Source organism: Puntigrus tetrazona, unplaced genomic scaffold (assembly GCF_018831695.1).
Source record: "Puntigrus tetrazona isolate hp1 unplaced genomic scaffold, ASM1883169v1 S000000746, whole genome shotgun sequence".
Lineage (NCBI taxonomy): Eukaryota > Metazoa > Chordata > Actinopteri > Cypriniformes > Cyprinidae > Puntigrus > Puntigrus tetrazona.
The window spans coordinates 343617-361606 of NW_025048355.1; the positions used below are offsets into that span (position 1 = coordinate 343617).

At 37.0% G+C, this 17990-nt stretch overlaps 1 protein-coding gene across 8 annotated transcripts; it reads right to left on the bottom strand.

Moving 5' to 3' along the window:
- Positions 1 to 413: 413 nt before the first annotated feature.
- Positions 414 to 17032, bottom strand: rxrba (retinoid x receptor, beta a). 8 transcript variants are annotated; one of them, XM_043232962.1, is made up of 14 exons: positions 16900 to 17032; positions 16160 to 16296; positions 15624 to 15853; positions 14655 to 14681; positions 14061 to 14214; positions 12428 to 12607; positions 11449 to 11472; positions 9879 to 10039; positions 8588 to 8717; positions 8353 to 8485; positions 5916 to 5957; positions 5413 to 5504; positions 4731 to 4836; positions 414 to 4586 (listed from the first exon to the last, which is right to left on the bottom strand). In XM_043232962.1, the coding sequence occupies exons 2-14, from the start codon at positions 16173 to 16175 to the stop codon at positions 4439 to 4441; spliced, it is 1443 nt and encodes a 480-aa protein (XP_043088897.1). In that variant the 5' UTR covers positions 16176 to 16296; positions 16900 to 17032; the 3' UTR covers positions 414 to 4438. The 8 variants fall into 8 exon arrangements, with proteins under 8 accessions (XP_043088897.1, XP_043088896.1, XP_043088899.1 ...); XM_043232961.1 differs by having other exon boundaries at positions 16867 to 17017; XM_043232964.1 differs by lacking the exon at positions 14655 to 14681 and having other exon boundaries at positions 16867 to 17017.
- Positions 17033 to 17990: the final 958 nt, after the last annotated feature.

A 17990-nucleotide genomic window follows, 5' to 3' on the forward strand; every position in this document is an offset into this window, starting at 1 on the left:
TATATATACATATACATATATATATATATATACACACACACACACACACACACATACACACACATAAAAAGGTTCAAAATATTGACAAAAACTAATAGTATCTCAATTCTACTAAATAACAGTAATTTAAGTTTAATTTACATGCCCATTAAAATCTTTTTCATGTCTCAGCATTAAGAATTTAGGCTAGAATATTTTATACTTGTACATTTATATGAAATATTAAAATGCATACTTTAGATGTCATAACTAATCATGTACAAAATCATTAACAGTAACGTTTTAGATTTATTAGTCACCTATCTCAACAGGATACCGCTTGAGATTTAAGAAGTGATGTGAAAAGTACTTCAACTTGTTTGTGACAAGGAAGGCAGATTGTAAAGAGAAAATAAAAAAAGTTGACACAACTGTGCTGTATTAAAACCTTTACTTACACATGGTACATCCAACAAAAACAGATTCTGAATTAATGACAATAAAGCAAAAAAGAAAGACATTTTTCTTTCTCCACACTCAGTACAGTCAATCATTTCCACAACTGCTGGAGACAGATTTAAAAACTAGACAAGAAAAATGAAGAGGGAAGGGTGTGGGGAGGGGGAAGACCCCAAATAACATAACAGTTTTGCACTAATACGTCAGGATACACAAAGATGTAAAGCATAAGAAAAGAGCAGTCAGAAAACAGTGAGAAGCATTATTTTTTTTCTTTTGGTGGGAGTAAATTAAGAAAGCTCTTTCATATCAAGTCTGTAATCTCTTAAAGCCTCCCACTTAATCACCGTTTCCATCGGCCATTCATTAACAAATACAAAATCATCATCATATAGCCCCCCTTCAGCTGTACATCTGTCAAACACGATCCTGAATATGAGTGAATCTCACAAAAACACGTATGGGTCACATTTCACCTCAAAATCTAACGGGAAAAATACTGGTAATTAAAAAAAGGCATCATTACAATTACTCTAAATAGTGATTTTCACTAATGCAGGCCAGTGATTTTTATATAAATCAGGATAATTCGCAATTTAAATAACACTTTACAGTGATGAAAAAGTAAAACGAGCATTAAAAAGGTCTTAAAAATAGACTTGGCCATACATTTCCTTCTTTCGGTTTTGTAATGAGACGTGACCCAGACACATTCCCGAAAGGTTTTGTGCAAATTCACTCATATCTAACGCATCTCTCTCTCTTTACACGAGCAAACATTCAGCGGTAAACTAAAGCGAATCAGACGGTAACGTGCATAACCACTTCACTCTCAGGCAGAGGTTAATTCAAGTTCGCACTGTGCATATTTTTTAAAGACACACAAACAGGAGGGCTTTCCCGCGTCTGACGACTTAAATTGCAGCAACGAGGCCTTAGAAAACACGCACTAACAGAACCCTCTGGATGTCTGACTCAGCTCTGTATAAATAGTTGCAATAGGGGCTCTGCTTAGTGATCATCACAGTACACAGTCAACCAGTAAGGGTTAGTCAGGAACACCCAAGAAAACACTCCCCTCGCACCTGTTTGGCAGTGCTGAATCAGTTCAGGTGCATCATGGGTAATTCAGGGGTTACGAGACGAATGGTACGAAAACCTGTGCAAGCCATAGATTATTCATTTTTATGAACGCTTTGCAACCCTAGAGAGCCGTTAAAAGATGAAGTTGTGAATAAAGTAACAATTTTCAGGGAGAGAAAATAAAAGTGGACCCCAAAAGACAGGGAGGGTCGGCCACACGAACACACAAGCTCACAGCGTATGTCTGGATTAATATGCATTCAAGCGAAAAGTCGATTATGGCAAACTGCAATCAAGTAATAGGAGACGGGGGCCATTGCACTCCATTTCAAGGAACGCCTCTTGTATGTATCTTTCACATAGGACTTCTTCTGCATTGCTTCATGCTCACACACACACACACACACCACCAGAGGCTGACTGACAGCCCATGTAAAACATGAGCATACAGTGCACAATCAATCAAATAAGCCTTCCCACCGTTCAGATATAAAGCAGACCATCAACACCAACCCAATTAGCTTCAATTCCTGGATAAATGGAAACCTGGCAGACAAGACATGCAAGAAAACACAGAAACCTCTAAACTAACGGGAAGCCAAATTTAAGGACCGGAGGTCGGTTGTTGATCACATTGAAAAGACTGGAAACAGGATTTCTCCTATAGCCTCAACAAAACAAACACATGGGGAAGTTAAACTAGAAGATTCAAAGCTATCACTGGAAGTCTGGATTCAGTCACATGTCAATGGCTGATGTATTATGGATCACGATACAATCCATCAGTCCATCGTTTCTGATGCTCAATCAGATTCAGATTTAAGCACCTTGTGGATGTATAAAACACTTGTACAAGAGTACAGATAGTAATAGGAATCTGCATGTAGGTGGATAATTGTGTATTAAACAAGTAGTTGGCATATCAAATTCAAGCTTATTGGAGAAATTGCATATTTCGACCACCACTGTGCATCTATTTTGGTGTCAACAAGTATGTCATTATTAGCACCAAAAACAGGTGGGACCATTTGCAATCTCTAGCTATTCTTTTATAGAAAAACTTCAAATACTGTCAGTATTTGATCTCAAGTCTCTGCCTAAAATTACTTGGTTTGAGCCACGAAAACCAACAAGTTTTCGTAGAGAAAAAAAAATGGTACCCACCATTAATACTGGTGCGTTTGCTGGATTCTTTCCCTGACGGCATGTTCAGTCTTTCTCCAAGACTATGCTTTCGCTCTCACATAAATGCATAGAGATTGTGATGGATGCTGGTTTTGACACGTCGACCTTTCAGATTGAACACAGAACGACTAAGTCGCTGTTGAATCAGACGGATGTGTTCGATAATACCTTCTTGCAGGATTAAGTGAGTTGCTATAAGTGAAGCAACCTGTATGGATGGAATGTAGAAGGTGATTCTACTAGAACATGTGAAGGCTGGAATACACTAGATGTTAAAACGCAGGGCGTCATACTTAATAAACCAGGCATCATACACAAAAAGAGCCTTCCTGTAACTAGTACAGACGTAAAATGAAAAAATTCTTTCTAAAATCTGATTAAAATATCAAGAATGTTTGATATTCTCTGACTGGATGGAATCAGTCTGGAGATAATCAAAATTGAAAGACTTTTAGGTGCGATTTTAGGTGAAACTGATCAATCGCTGAATGTCTAAAATCTGCTCACTAGCTCCAACTTTCATTGACTAGCATCAACTCTTCCAGACAGTTAATTGGGATCATGTAGTGAATTCCAGCCTTTAAACAAATCAGAATCACAGTTGTTTTTTTACTATGTCAAAAAAAAGTTAGTACCAGTTAATTCCAGAGGAGCCTGATGACAAGCTGATTTCATGAACAAAAGAAAAGGCCTGCAACACCGATCACATGGAAAGGACAAGAGTGGTTGGACATACTTCACAGCACACATACACACTATAAATATTTGTCTTTTGGGGGGGGTGTGGATTTGGTTCCCATTTGAGGAATTTGAGGAAATGGACCAAATGAAACTTGGGGAAAATTAAGAAGTGGCAAAGGTATAAGGTCCTCTAGAAGGTACCAACACCAATACCAGCCTATTTAAAAACAACACAAGTCAAAAAAAAAAAGGTCGACCCTCCTATTGCAGCCAAAAAGAGCAGGATTCTCCTGCGAGATTTAATCTGTGCCTTTAGGCGCTCCTTGGAACATGATCAAAAATTCATGTCCAACAAAACCTGCATACATTTATTCACAAATGTAAAACTCCAGCCTGCACTTCATAAGGGCCAGATGCAGCAGGCCGAGAATTTCCAATGCCGTTTATAAATCGGACTCATTTCATGAGTACAGTACAAAGTAGGATTTCAAGGTAAAAATCCTGAAGATAGCACGTTAGCAGTATTCCACAGTCAAAAAATAACAAACGGGCAGGTCTGCCGCGACTTGATTCGTACCAGCCACGGGGCTCGGCGGACTCTCGCTCCGGTCACACATGCACTGTAAATTCAGCCGACGGGCCGTCTAACTGCAGTGACAAACAAAAAATAAAAATAAAAGTACAGTTCGTGCATTCAGAGTAACATACAAACCAAAACGACACACAGAGATCTCTAGAATCAATACGAGAGTTCTAAAACTGGAAGCAGAAGCTTAGGATTTAGAACCTCCAGGGAATTTGAAAAATAAGATCTCTCTGGACAGCTCTTACTGTGTAAAACGTTACATGGAAAACAAGTTTTTTTTCAGACAGCTTAGAGTCTTTTTTTCAGGGCTGTACTGGTTTGAAGGTGCGGTAGGGAGAACGTGTAGGAGAGAATTGTGGGGGAAGGTGTTAATGGGAAGTGAGACACAGTAAAGCCCCAGAGTCCGGGGGAGGACTGCGATACCCTGGTGCAAACCGGATTGAACTGGATCGAGACCGCTCCAGGTTAGGTGAGCTGATGCGGTGCTTCAAGCATTTCCATTAAGAAGGTGTCGATTGGGGTGTCTCCAATCAGCTTGAAGAAGAACAGGTGCTCCAGGCATTTCAAGCCAATGGAGCGCAACGCTGGCAGTCGGAGGAGGAGTTTGGCAAACCTGAAAGCCAAATGAGACGTAGAGAAACTGCAGTCAAACTGTAACCCACTTGGCACTGTGTTTTTCCCCTCTAGAGAGATTTTAGATGGCATTTTACATCAATAACTTAGAAGAAAAAAAAAAAAAAAAAAAAACATACTCTACCTGCCCTGCTGGTCGGGATATCTCTGTTTACAATAAGCCTCCAGCGATGCATAGACCTTTTCCCTCAGCAGCTCCACTTCACTTGGGCTTGACAATCCCTTTGCATCTGCACAAACATGAAATGATAAGCTGCTATTATGTTCAGCGTAACAATATACTGGCTTCTGAGATGTGTGGTTATTTAAAATAGTGATATATTGCAATAAAATTGTACTAATGTGCAAATGCTAAATGTCAGCAGCTCTGTCACTGAAAATATAACGGTGCTAAAATGAACAGTGAAAGCAGCAGACATTTGTACAACACATTTTATCATTATTGATTAAAAGAGATCATGATTAAAAACAAATAATGTATAACTAAAGGTTTATGCTGAATAGTCCATGAAAAAAAAAAACAGCATTCACTTCTTAGAGAGTGAATATATGGCTGTTTAAGTAATAGCGCGATAGTGGTGAGAAAAAAAATTGCATATAAAACAGATATTGGATATGCTCTTCTTTAGTAGCTCCTTTGAAGCCATTTTTAATAAAAAAAAAACACCACACAAAAGACCTTAACTGAAAGTGAACTTGAAGAAAACAAATTTTTTTTACCTGTATTGTATTCATTCTATGAAAAAAAAAAAAAAAAAAAGTGGCATCCCTAGCACGAATGAATGTGTATGCCTCTGTATTCTGACCTGGGTTGAAGAGGATGATGGCTCTCAGGCAGCCCAACTCTGTTTTATCCATCTGCATGTCCCTCATCTTGCTCACCAGCTCCGTCAGCACCCTGATTCCATTAAAATGAGGGCAGGAACGAGGGATGAAAGACAGGAAAAAGAAGATTCAGGTTAATATCTGAAGTACGCCAAATCACAATGAGGCAACAGAAAAAGCTCTGTAAAGCTCTTTTCATAGCCTCTTCAAAATATATTCAAAACACATAAATTCCTGGTTATGCAACAGCCTTAACAGGACAAAAAGGACATTAACGTTTAAAAAACAGCATGCCACATAAAACATCAGTCACTCTTGTTAGCCTGCAAATCCAAGCAACGCTTTCAATCAGTCACACACATACACAAGTTCAGTTTGGTCTTTACCTGCCCCAAACATAATTTAATCCAAAATAAACTGTCTCAAGCTACAGGCTTTCGTGACTGCTGCTGTTTGTTTATGGCGTGTGGCGGAGTGTCATTACCTGTCGAATATGGCCCCAACCTCTGCATTGTGCGCACTCTCCCTGTGTGTTCAATCACAATGTGTTATTAAAATGTCATTTCACATTTCATTGTTATATAATGTCTCCCCGCTCCAGAAAGGCCCAGGCAGAGACGTTAAGACTCCACGTATGTTGGCGGTAGGCCCAGTTCAAAGAGTAACAAGCTACAGGCTCTTGTTGAAAGGAAGGCGGACGGATTATGGGTTGGCAACAGCAAAGCTTAAAATGGCAATCCCCAGCACACAACAAATACAATGACATGAACATATTTGAAAGGATAAACTCAGGGCTCAACAATAAACACATGCACTTTAACATATTCACATACATATTATTTTAAGTCTAAAACCTTGATGTTCCACAAAATCAATTAAAATACTTCCAAATTGGTGAACACCAATTAAAATAGGATAAGCTAAATATAACTGTTATACACATTAACATTCTAGCTTATTCATATTACAAAAAAAATATATAATTTAAAGCCTACGTATAAAGCATTAAAGTTGTAATGTATTTATGCATTCAGGTTTGTCATGTGTTTTAATGCATTACACTTTCTAAAAGTGTGACCATGACTACTAGGTAAGTTACTAGGTAGGTACTAGGTAAATCTTTTATAACTACAGCTACAATTATTCATGAGGGCATACAATGCATACTGTGCATTACAAGACATATGTTATGCATTTAAACTTCTTTTATATTGTATTATATAAGTTTTAATAAAAAGAAATCTTCAATCTATGAAAATGATGCTATATAATTTAGAATTTCAAGTGCAGCCAGTCCAAATTTGGACAAAATCATTATTATTGAGCCCTGAATGAGGAATATTAACTACTTATTGTTTTAGTTATGGTATCATTAAGTACTATAACACTCAGCATATCTTAACAGCATTTAATGCACATACAATGATGGTGAACACGTATCAGACTTTGCACAGAAGGTTAAATAGCATCTAAAGCATGAGCCAATCAAGCAAAGCGGGAAGCATGTGCAAACATCACACAATGAAGCGCTGCAAAAATCAGGCGAAATGGACAGTGAAGCACAAGGACAGGGAGGCTCATTTCTGAAGCAGAGACATTATGAATGGCAACAAAAGACAATTTCATATGAACATCACAAACTGTAGCACAGAACACCTAGAATGAGCTGATTTAAAACAACAGCCTGTAGCTCATTATTCCTGGATTTGCATAAGAAAAAAGAAATACGGAGTCTTGAGAAATTACAGGGAGAAATGTGCTAAATTTGTTCCTTGAAATAAACAACTGCTATAATAACTAGCAGATTAAAAGTGAATCACAGTGCACACTTCATACATGTGCGCTGTATTATTTCTAGAAACGGGAGTGTGTTGAGACTATAAGCAGAGGAGAGCGTTGGTGCACATATAGGTGTCTGCATGTATGTATATGCCCTGTCTGTTCGTGCAGTGTCAGTCTACAAAAGCACACTATATACAGCAGCGTCAAGGCGGCAGGCTGTCAGGAGTAAAGGTATTTTTCTTTGTCATGACACAGGAAAATCCAACCACCTTTGCAGCCTTAAATGTGTCGTAAGAAGCAAAGCTGTTAAAATTCATGAGCACAGGTTTACTACAAATCATAATACAACCAACAATTTGTTGCCTAATTCTTTTCACACATAAGCATAGCAGGTCACATGCACAACTTTACATAATCTAAGAAGAGTCCTGAGAAGAGTCATATTGATAAATGTAGCAAAGCTAAGTCTGTTATTATTCTCAGTAGCTTTAAGCCTGAATCCTAGAAAATTAAAGTGCAATGTGAATGTAAACCATCATCAATGTGAATATACACTGCTGCTCAAACGTTCAGGGTCAGTAAGATTCGTTGGAATGAAAATGGTACTTATTTAGCACAGATGCATTAAATTGACCAAAAGTGACAGTTTAACTGGGTTATAAGATATATTTCAAATAAATGCTTAAAATTAAGTTGATGCTTAGTCCCACCCCCATGGCCAGATTGGTTCAAACTGTCCCACATTCAACCAATAAACATAAATTTTGGTCTTTTGAACCACCCTTCGGGGTTTTGCACTGGAAATTTGAACAAGCGCAAAGTGAAAGTAAAGGGTGTTGTGCTTGCATTAAAACAACCACTTTTACTGTGACTTTTCTACTAAACTAAATAGACCAGTTTTTCCACTGAAAAGTGGTTTTAACGGTATTGCAAAAAATGGCTATAACTTCCTTAAGGAATGTTGTATGTAGATAAAATTTTATTTGGAACTGTAAAACGCTCAGGGAAAAAAATCTTAAGTTTTTTCTTTAAAAATCATATTACTGACCCCAAAACTTTGAACAGCTTTTTGAAACCTATGGCAAATAAATAAAATAAAAAAGATTATTGTGTCTGTAGTCATGTGACATAACTATTACCTGTCAAAAATGGCTCCCACCCCAGCGCTGTGAGCACTGTTCCTGTGCACGTGGAGGCCGGTGGCCAGCAGGATGCCGTCCTTCACCGTGATGGAGCGATGAGAGAATGACGCAATCAGTAGCTCATTCCAGCCTGATGGATGGATAAAAGCAGCAAAAGATGATCAGTGTTTGCAGCTTCAAAAGTAATTTTAAGTTAAGTTATTTAGCGTCCCAAAGAGGCGAACAGGTTTACCGGCACGCAGCAGGATGACCTGGTCATCCAGAGACAGCTCACTGAAGTGAGGGATCCGTTTTGCCCACTCCACCAATGTAAACAGCTGTTTATCAGCCGCCTGGCAGATATTTGTAACTGGGTCATTTGGCTGGGGAAAGGAAAGAAGTATTATGGGTGTGTAGTAAAGAGACAAAATGAAGGAAAAAAAGACAAAAGCATTATGTTAGTCTTTCAGTAATTTAACAGAAGTCATTTTTAGCTGGGCAATAAATGGTACGGTATCGATATTGCAATAAAATTCATGTAATGATAATTTATCCGATACACAAACTCAAACAAACGCGATGCTTTCTGTTTCAGCATCTGATCTCTCAATACATGACAACATAAATACACAAGCTGCTCTGAGAGTCACTCCACCAGCATTTCATTTGTGTCATAAGGGTCAATTTTTTATAAAAATTGAGATTTAAACATTTGACAACTGAATATATAAGCTTTGCATTGATTTAGTTTGTTAGGATAACATTTGGACGAGATATAATTTGAAAATATTGAATATAATGGTGCAAAAATTATATATATATATATATATATATATATATATTGTTTTAGAAAAATCACCTTTAAGACTGTCCCAATATCCAATATAGTTGTCTATATTACCAATCAAAAATTACGTTTTGATATTTCAGTCAGAAATTTACTAAATCTCTTCATGTAACATGATAATATGCTAATGATGTCCAGCATAAAACTTGACCCATACAATGTATTGCTATCGCCACAAATATACCTATGCTACTTACGACTGCTTTTGTGCTCATTTTGTGACATCTGATAAAAACTACAAAAAATAATTATATTAAAAATGTATATATTATTTTATTATAAAACGTAACTTCTCAAAGAAACATACATTTTTAAGAAATAGTATACAAATCAAGATTTCTCATCCATTTTTTAATTTATATAATTCTGTGCAGAAACTTAGCAAGCACATAACACACAAAAAAAGAATAAACAGATTGATTAAATTGTTAAATTAAATGCTGTTCAAGTAAAAAAAAAAATGGAAAACCACAAAAATAAAAAAAAAATGTCAAAAGTATTTCAGGAGGGATGCTAGGTAAACATGCAGCCTTTTCTAGCAAAAAGCTGTATAAAAACATCCTGCCCTTAATTCTACCAGCTTGCTGTTATAGGGCTGCTACAATTAGAGTCCAATCGTCTTGAACTTCATCACGTAACAAATAATCCTAACACTGAAGATCAGAAATCCTCTTTAACATGCTTATCTGTTACTTACAGAGCTCCCCCCTGAGCTGCCATCCGCATGCAGCTCAGTCTTCTGCTCCACGGCCATTTCTGCTTCCAGAATCTTCTCAACGGGCATCTCTTCATTGGCGGCGCTGGTGGATTCCACCTCTCCTTCCCGCTCCTTGTTCCTCTGACGCTCCTCCTGAACGGCTGCACCGCTCACAGGGAAATGAGGAAGAGGAACAAGACGAGGAAATAGAGATGAAGGATAGGGCAGAGGACAGAACAACATGATGGGAGAGGGAAATGAACAAAGAGATGGGGTAGTGAATAGGGAAAGCGGTAAAGATGAAAACAGGTGTAGAGAGACACAGAGATATACAGATACATGTAGTTCCTGGTTAGTTGTCAACACATCCCATTCACACACACACACAACTGAAGTCCTCCAGAGACATTCCTTCATTAAGGACCCAGTAAAGTCTACAGAGCATATTTCACATATTCAAAACAACATTCTCACATGACTAATATTTACTGCTGTGTCATGTTATTTAAAGGGGCCATATCATGCAGACTCAAATTTTCCTTGACCTCTGATAATAGTAGCGGTGTTTCCATTACACTTCAATTTGTGCAAATACACCCAATGTAGCATGTCAATTTTGCAAAAAAAAAAAAGAGACATGCTGACATAAGGTGGTTTTTGAGGCAATTTGAAAGGGCATATGATAAATGAGAATTTCTTTTTATTACAATGTACAATAACCTCCAAAAACAGCTCATACATAGCTGCTTGCAAGAATAATGGGCTTTCCTTGCTATTACAGCTTGGATAAGCACTAATGTGGTGCATTTCAGCTCCAACATGGCTACCAGAGCCGACTGCAGCATATTTCAGAAATATCTCTTCAATTAAAGCTAATGGTTAGTGCGGTGGCCATGCATAGACCTACCAACATCCATTGCTATGACTTATTGCAAGAGAAAAAATTATTTTTTAGTTTCAATAACATTAGTCAATGGAATCGCTGACATTTTGCAAAAGTTTCTTTTAATCACCATTTTAAATATAATCGCTGAAGTTTTAACAAATCTGCAATTGAAGACAATGCACTATGAAGACACTGCTGACCTGAACACTCCCAGGTCAGCAAAAAAACTAAAAACAGAACAGCGCATGTTGTGTAATAGAACTTGGTCCATCCAGTCATAGTTAAGCAATAAAAGAGAAATCTGGATGAATGCTATTACTTTTAAACATCATAAAAAATATAAATAGTGAGTACATTTTGTGCCGTTTCTTTCAGTGTAGCACTTACAGCTCTGCACATCCTTCTCAACATAAGATTTAAGTGTAAAGTGTATTTTTGATAGGTTTTCAGATTGATGCTGTAAGATAATCAAGAACCACATTTTAAAAAAATAGCAGTCTCAAAAATAAAATGCAAAAAGTGAATCAAGGAAAAAACAATATATGACATGGCCCCTTTAACAGCTGTGAGAAATATTCTACAAAGCAATTCTTTCACCATTCCCACATTCTCTCTGTCACTTTCACACAAAACACACACTCACACAACCACCCCTCCCTCCCTCCCTCCCTGCTTTCTCCTTACATCGTTGTCGTTCATCTTGGACCACTACAGAAGGAGAGGGAGGAAGAGAGAGAACGAGAGGAAACAAAAGAGGGAGAGAGGGGGACAGGTGTTAGTGGTGACAACAGCCCTCCCTCCCCCTCTGCTCTCCTCTCTGGTTTGTGCCGTGATGTCTATGACTTACCCACAATGCCCTCTTTACATTCACAGTCAACAGCCTTATAAAATCTACATGTCTCTCCTACACCTAATGTCTTTCTCTTTGGCATAATTCTAGAAATCACTGTCCCTCTGTTATTCCTCACATTAGTGACAGATCGATATTTCGGCCAAGCACATTAAACCAATTAAATAATAAAAACCTAAACATAAAAAACCTAAAGTGTTGTTTACAAGGGTTTTCAAAACAGTGCCACTACTCTTATCCTTTCGTGCAACAGAAGTTGCTTTGAGCATGTGACCAAAAATTGAATGGGTGAAAAAAGGGGGCAAAAATACAAAGAGAAAAAAACCCTTGCCTTTTCGCACCATAAATGATAATGTCTAGTGTAAATGGACCCATAAGGATCTATTGTTTTGATTTAAGAGTGCCAAAACACTGCAAATTTACTTGTGTGAAAAGGCCTTAATACAACTGAACAGGACTCATTTGTATCAAATGGAGGATAGTAAATAATCAGTCATTTAAATTACTCCTTTTTGTGCATTATCATTAATCACCCAATCTGCTCTCTAGATATCAGCACCAGTCTGTGTTTCTTGCTCGACTAAATGCATAGCAGTCTTTTTACTGCACTGACTTCACATAAATAAAAATACACTCTGTTACTAATGTAGTTAGATTTATAAACAAATGTGTATTAAATGGTTCATTTAGGTCCTGTCACTGACAAGGCCATTATCGACCCATCACTACTCCTGACCTAGTGTAAGGATGAACCTCATCTTGGGTGCATGGTATGTGTATGTGTTAGGTGCGTCAGAGAGCTCTTGTTCTTACCCTCTCTCTTCATCCCCATGGCCAGGCACTTCTGGTAGCGGCAGTACTGGCAGCGGTTCCTCTGGCGTTTGTCCACCAGACAGTCCTTATTGTCTCTGCATGTGTAGCTCAGGTCCTTCCTCACAGTGCGCTTGAAAAAGCCCTTGCAGCCCTCGCAGCTGTACACGCCATAGTGCTTGCCTGGAGAGAAGAGACGCAAAGCAAATTTATAGAGGCAGGAGATTTTAGCTTTCGGATAGGTGAGTCTAAATTGGACAGTTTCATAATGTTGTTGCTGTTACATAAGAGTTACATAATGAAAGGCTGTTTTTGTTCATTTGTCACAAGTGTTTATTTTATTTTAAATCAGACACTTTAGTCAAGTTCCACATACAACTTATAGGGAATCCTGGGTATTAAGACTTACTATAGCACAATTTATGTCACTTACTAAAATATGTGGAAAAAAAACACCCATGATGGTTTATTTTATTTAAAAAAAGACTTGCATCGTTTTATACATGTTTCAGACTGTGGGGGGCGCCTTTTTTTTCATGCTGTAAAATGGTTGCACTCGGTGAGCTTGACAACTCAGAATACAAAACTCGAAAAAGCTAAATTCAGAGCTAAAGTGGAAAGGATAAAGAAACGCTCCTTGGGAAGTTTTATTCATTTACACGCATCCTCCCATTATTTTGTACAACTCTTATCACTAGAAGAATCATACAACGCTTCTCCTGTTGCTCTTCGACTGAAAATTACAACTAAAAATGACACAATATGGTATCTTACCAGAATGTTATTTTCTGAACTGTTTAACGACAGTAGCTCACGAGAAATGATTTCTATTTCAAATGAATACTTTTTATATTCAAAGAATCCTGAAAAGAAAAATCACTGTTTACAAAAAATATATTAAGCCGCTCCCAACACTGATAAAAAATCTTGAGCAGCAAAACACAATTTAGAATAATTTCTGAAAGATCATGTGACACAGAAAAAACCCCAAGTAATGACGGCTGGACTGCTTGCATAAAAACAAATTACACCTAAAAATAAATTACAATAAAAATTATATTTCATATTACTACTATACTACATTTGGAACAAGAAAAAATTACAACTTGGAAAAAAAAAAGTTTTTTTTTTTTTTTTACAAACCTCTAACTTTTAAATGGAAGTGTATTCATATTTTATTACATTACATTTTTTTATACATTAATAATTGGATTGACAATATTTTAAAACTAAAACCAATAGCTATAAACATTTAAAAAGAACAATTTAAAAGAAGCTATATTTGGTGGTTTAGAAGTTTCCTTCCTTCCTAGACCAGGTAGTGTTAAGGCCCATTCACACCAAGGACGGTAACTATAAAAACAATATTAGTATTTGTTATTGGTTTGCTGCTTTAAATTCTCCAGATTGTAAGAGCAGGATGGATTCTGATTGGCTGTCAATGTTTGTATTGTTTACCACCTGGTCAAATCGTTCTGAAAGTGATTCCAATTATGTAGTATCTTTATGCCTTCATTGTTACAGCTATGGTGTGGACTTTGCTATTCTTTCACTTAGAATGATTTTTAGAACTATATCTTTATCATTATCTATATGTTTTGTGTGACAGGGCCTATAGTGTTCATCAGTGACGTACCAGAGGAGCGATCTCCACAGATGGCACACAAGCGTTTCTGAGAGACCATGGGCCCTGGGCTGTGGGCAGACAACGGCTTTAACCCGAAGGGCGGTTTGACGTCATCAGAGCTGCTGACGGCGTGCAGACCCGACATGGACACAGTGGAGTTGATCTGAGAAGGGTGAGTGGACAGATGGAAAAAGAGAAGAAGTGATAGGGAAAAAGAGAAGAATATTTTTAATTGAATAAAATGAACACTTTCTCATTTTTGTTAGTGAAAAACAAAAAATAAAAATCACAAGATTACAGAATAATGTGTGTTAATTTCAGTAACACATGCCTGATTAGCTCTTAACCCTTAACTGGTCATAACCAGATAACAAATTTCACCCCCAAAATCATTCAAAAACCATTTCATCACATATCCAACCCCTTGAGATTATCAATCAATAAGAATCTGATTTTGATCAACACAACCCCTCAACAGATGTTATTTAATCATCCCACATTTCAACATTTATGGGCGACAGTACAGGGTCGAAGACATATGCATGAGAGAAGCTAACAGAAAACGAGGAGAGTCAGAAAGTGAGAGAGGGTACAAGGTCTCACCTCTGCGTTTCTGGGAAACATGTTCATCTGTGAAGTAGAAATGCAGTGATGAGGAGGAGCGTAAAAAAAAAAAGCTTGTGTCGCAAGGGAGATGGTGCTAAAAAAAATGACTAAATCCACCATGGGTAAAAGTTTAGTTTGGGTGAAAGTGAAATTTAGATTACAAAAGTTTTTTGGGATCAACTGAAACCTACCTGGGAGACTTTGGAAATTAAGGTCAGCATACCACATGGTCTGTTAAACATTAACAGTTTTAGAGGGAAACGCTCAAATTATCTCTGTGAATAAACAGTGATTTAAAAAAATTCCCTCAAGCTTTACATTTTCAAGTCTAATTACATACTGAAAGTCATGGCAAAGTATGTTTTCATCATTTTTGTAAACATGGCCACGGTTTTCCAAGAATGCATTTATTTAATCATAAACTGTAAAAACAGTTATTGTAAAAAGAAATAAACAAAATAATTCATAATTACTCCAGTCTTCAACAACACATGATCCTTCAAAAATAATTTGAATGTGCTAATTTGTCGCTCATTTCTTTTTAGCATCAGTGTTTGACATTGCTTAATATTTTTGTGGAAGCCATGGCATTTTCTCAAGATTCCTTGACTAACAGAAGGTGTAAATAATTTACTTGAAAGAAATCATTTGTAACATTATATATGCATTTAATGTCACTTTTGATCAATTTAATACAACCTTTGGTAAATAAACTATATTTGAATTATAGTGTACACCACAGTGTTGATAATAACTATTATATTAGTCCAAATTTACAGCTGTGCAGCTTTGACATAAATCTACATTACTTAAATTGAATTTCAACTACTTAACACAAAAAGCACTCCTGATGGCAGACCTGAAAACCAGTCAAGCTGGACTGTCTCTCATAGGCAAACACAGGCCTGCAAGTGAAATACAAGGAGTCCGGTGGAAAGTATTAAGTGTTATCATGCAGGTGCTCACCTGTGGGCTGCTGATGGGGCCATAGCCTACCGAGGGAGTTCCAGGAAGGCAAGGAGAACCCAGAGAGGAGCTGATGACTGAGAAGGGTGAGCCCATGCTGCTAATGGGACTGTTCACGGCTGAAGTGATGGGTGGCAGGGAAGTCATGGCGGCAGCTGAAGGAGCCAATGGGGGCGAACGCTGACCTGATGGAGGTGAAGAAACTGATGAGCTGTCTGGACTACGAGAATCTGCGAGGAGAGAGGTAAAAATGATTCAGAGTAGGTAATCATTTAAAAAGATGTTTCCTTTTTATAAAGGAGCACAAACCAGTTATCTTACACACATGCAAGGTATGATAAACTAACACAGAAAACTAGTTTTTGGAACTTGTAACAATAAAAACAATGACGAAACGGTGGTAAAAAAAAACAGGTCTAAAAATCATAACATTTTAATAGCCTTACAACATAGAAAACACAGTGTCAAACAGATCATGAACATGAAGTGTAAATTTCACTTCAAAAACGTGGATAAAACCCCCAAAACAATCTCACCTCTGCTGTCGCCCATGATGTGCAGCCAGGCTCCGCTGTTCACACCGACTCACTCGCTCTGATGTCGGATGGCTGTTCAACTCAAGACCGCGGACTGAGGCCCGGGCCCCTGGTTCTTTTACCAACCGAAGTTATCCCTGCAGATTATAAAACACTGCGTGAATGACACTTAAGAAGACTTTTACTGCAAACACACGAAATATAAATTGTCACTATGTCTCAAAGCGAGATAAATTGCATTTCTATGTAAACATGAACGAAAGATGGATTTTTACGCATAATGGGGTGACTTCGCATGCATGTGAATTGTATACAATAAACTCAATTTATTCCAAACGTTATTAGTTCAATAAAGCAGGATTAATCACGTGCAAGTATGCAAAACGTAATTTCCAGTATCGGCTAACGTTAGCTGATTAGCTCACTGGATAGCTTTCATTTACAAGCAAAACGAGACACGCTTCGTCTTACAAAATTGCTTTATATGTATACTCAAATTTCTTAATGTCGTTTGATTAAACGACAGTGGTTTAATTTACAGGCACTTTGCGTAAAAACAAATGTATTTATATTTGTGTACGGCTAATCGACTCAACTAGCATGTTAGCTAGCACGCTAATAACTCTGCAGGCACAATTTACTGCTCACGAACAAACAGCGGAAAATCGAGCGTATTGTTATTATAACAAAGATATAGCGACATATACCTGTCAATAAATGTAAACAACAGCAGCATTTACCCGAGTTACGTAAATACGATGACGATTTCTATTTAAAATGGCTTAATTAGGGCCGCGACTCTCCATTCCCATCTTCTCGGTGTGATTCTCACAGTTGCCCTGATCTTCCTTTCTGAGGAGGAAACTGAAGCTGTTTACGTCTGAGCACTGAAACTGACGCCATTTTGGCTCATGTAAAGGATAATTTGAGCCAAAATGTCTAAACTCCAAATAAGTTTCTTCGTTGGAAGTACATTATATAACTGCTGCTGGATGATTCTTACAAATGTGTGTCGCATAAACACGTTTACATAATAACACACCAATCGAATTTTACTATAGACATGTTTCTAATAAAAAACTTGATTTTTTAAAAAAAAAATTCTCAAGAGTGCACATTTTTTTGTCACGTGTGTATATAAGAGTTATTAAAGAAATTAACTATACAGCAATTATGAATTTGATTTGGTCGAAACCGTAAAGAAATGTATAATGTTTCACACAATCTTTTTCCCGTTACTGATTACTGAAGGATCATGAAACTAAAGACTGGGTTTTGTGGCAGACTTGTTTCCGGGTTTTTTTTTTGTGTATGTCATTTATTTTTATGTTCTGTATCTTTTCGCACATTACCATCTCTATAAAGGGATTGTACAGTACATTTCTCTGACAAGTGTTTAAAAATGTAGAGTCCTTTTTCTCCCCCTCTTTTATGTTTGTTTATTTGTTTTTATGGGACTCAATATTGCGATATACTTATTGATATTACGCCTTTGATTATGTAAATAAGAAACATTGACAATGTTTGTACTTCCCTGTTGTGAATGGAAATTTCAATAAAAATAAAATATAAAAAAAAAAAAAAAAAGACTGGAGAAATTATACTCAAAATCATCTTTTATTTTACAGGAATAAATTGTATTTTGAAATATATCAAAATAGGAAAGTTACTTTAAATTGTAATAATATTTTACAATATTACTGTTCTGACAGTATTAAATAAATTACATTATTTTATTAAATTAATGCCCTATAAAGAGCAAAATAGATGTCTTCAAAGGCATTTAAAAATATTAAAAAGTCCTGTCAAAAGTCCTGGCTTACATTAAAAA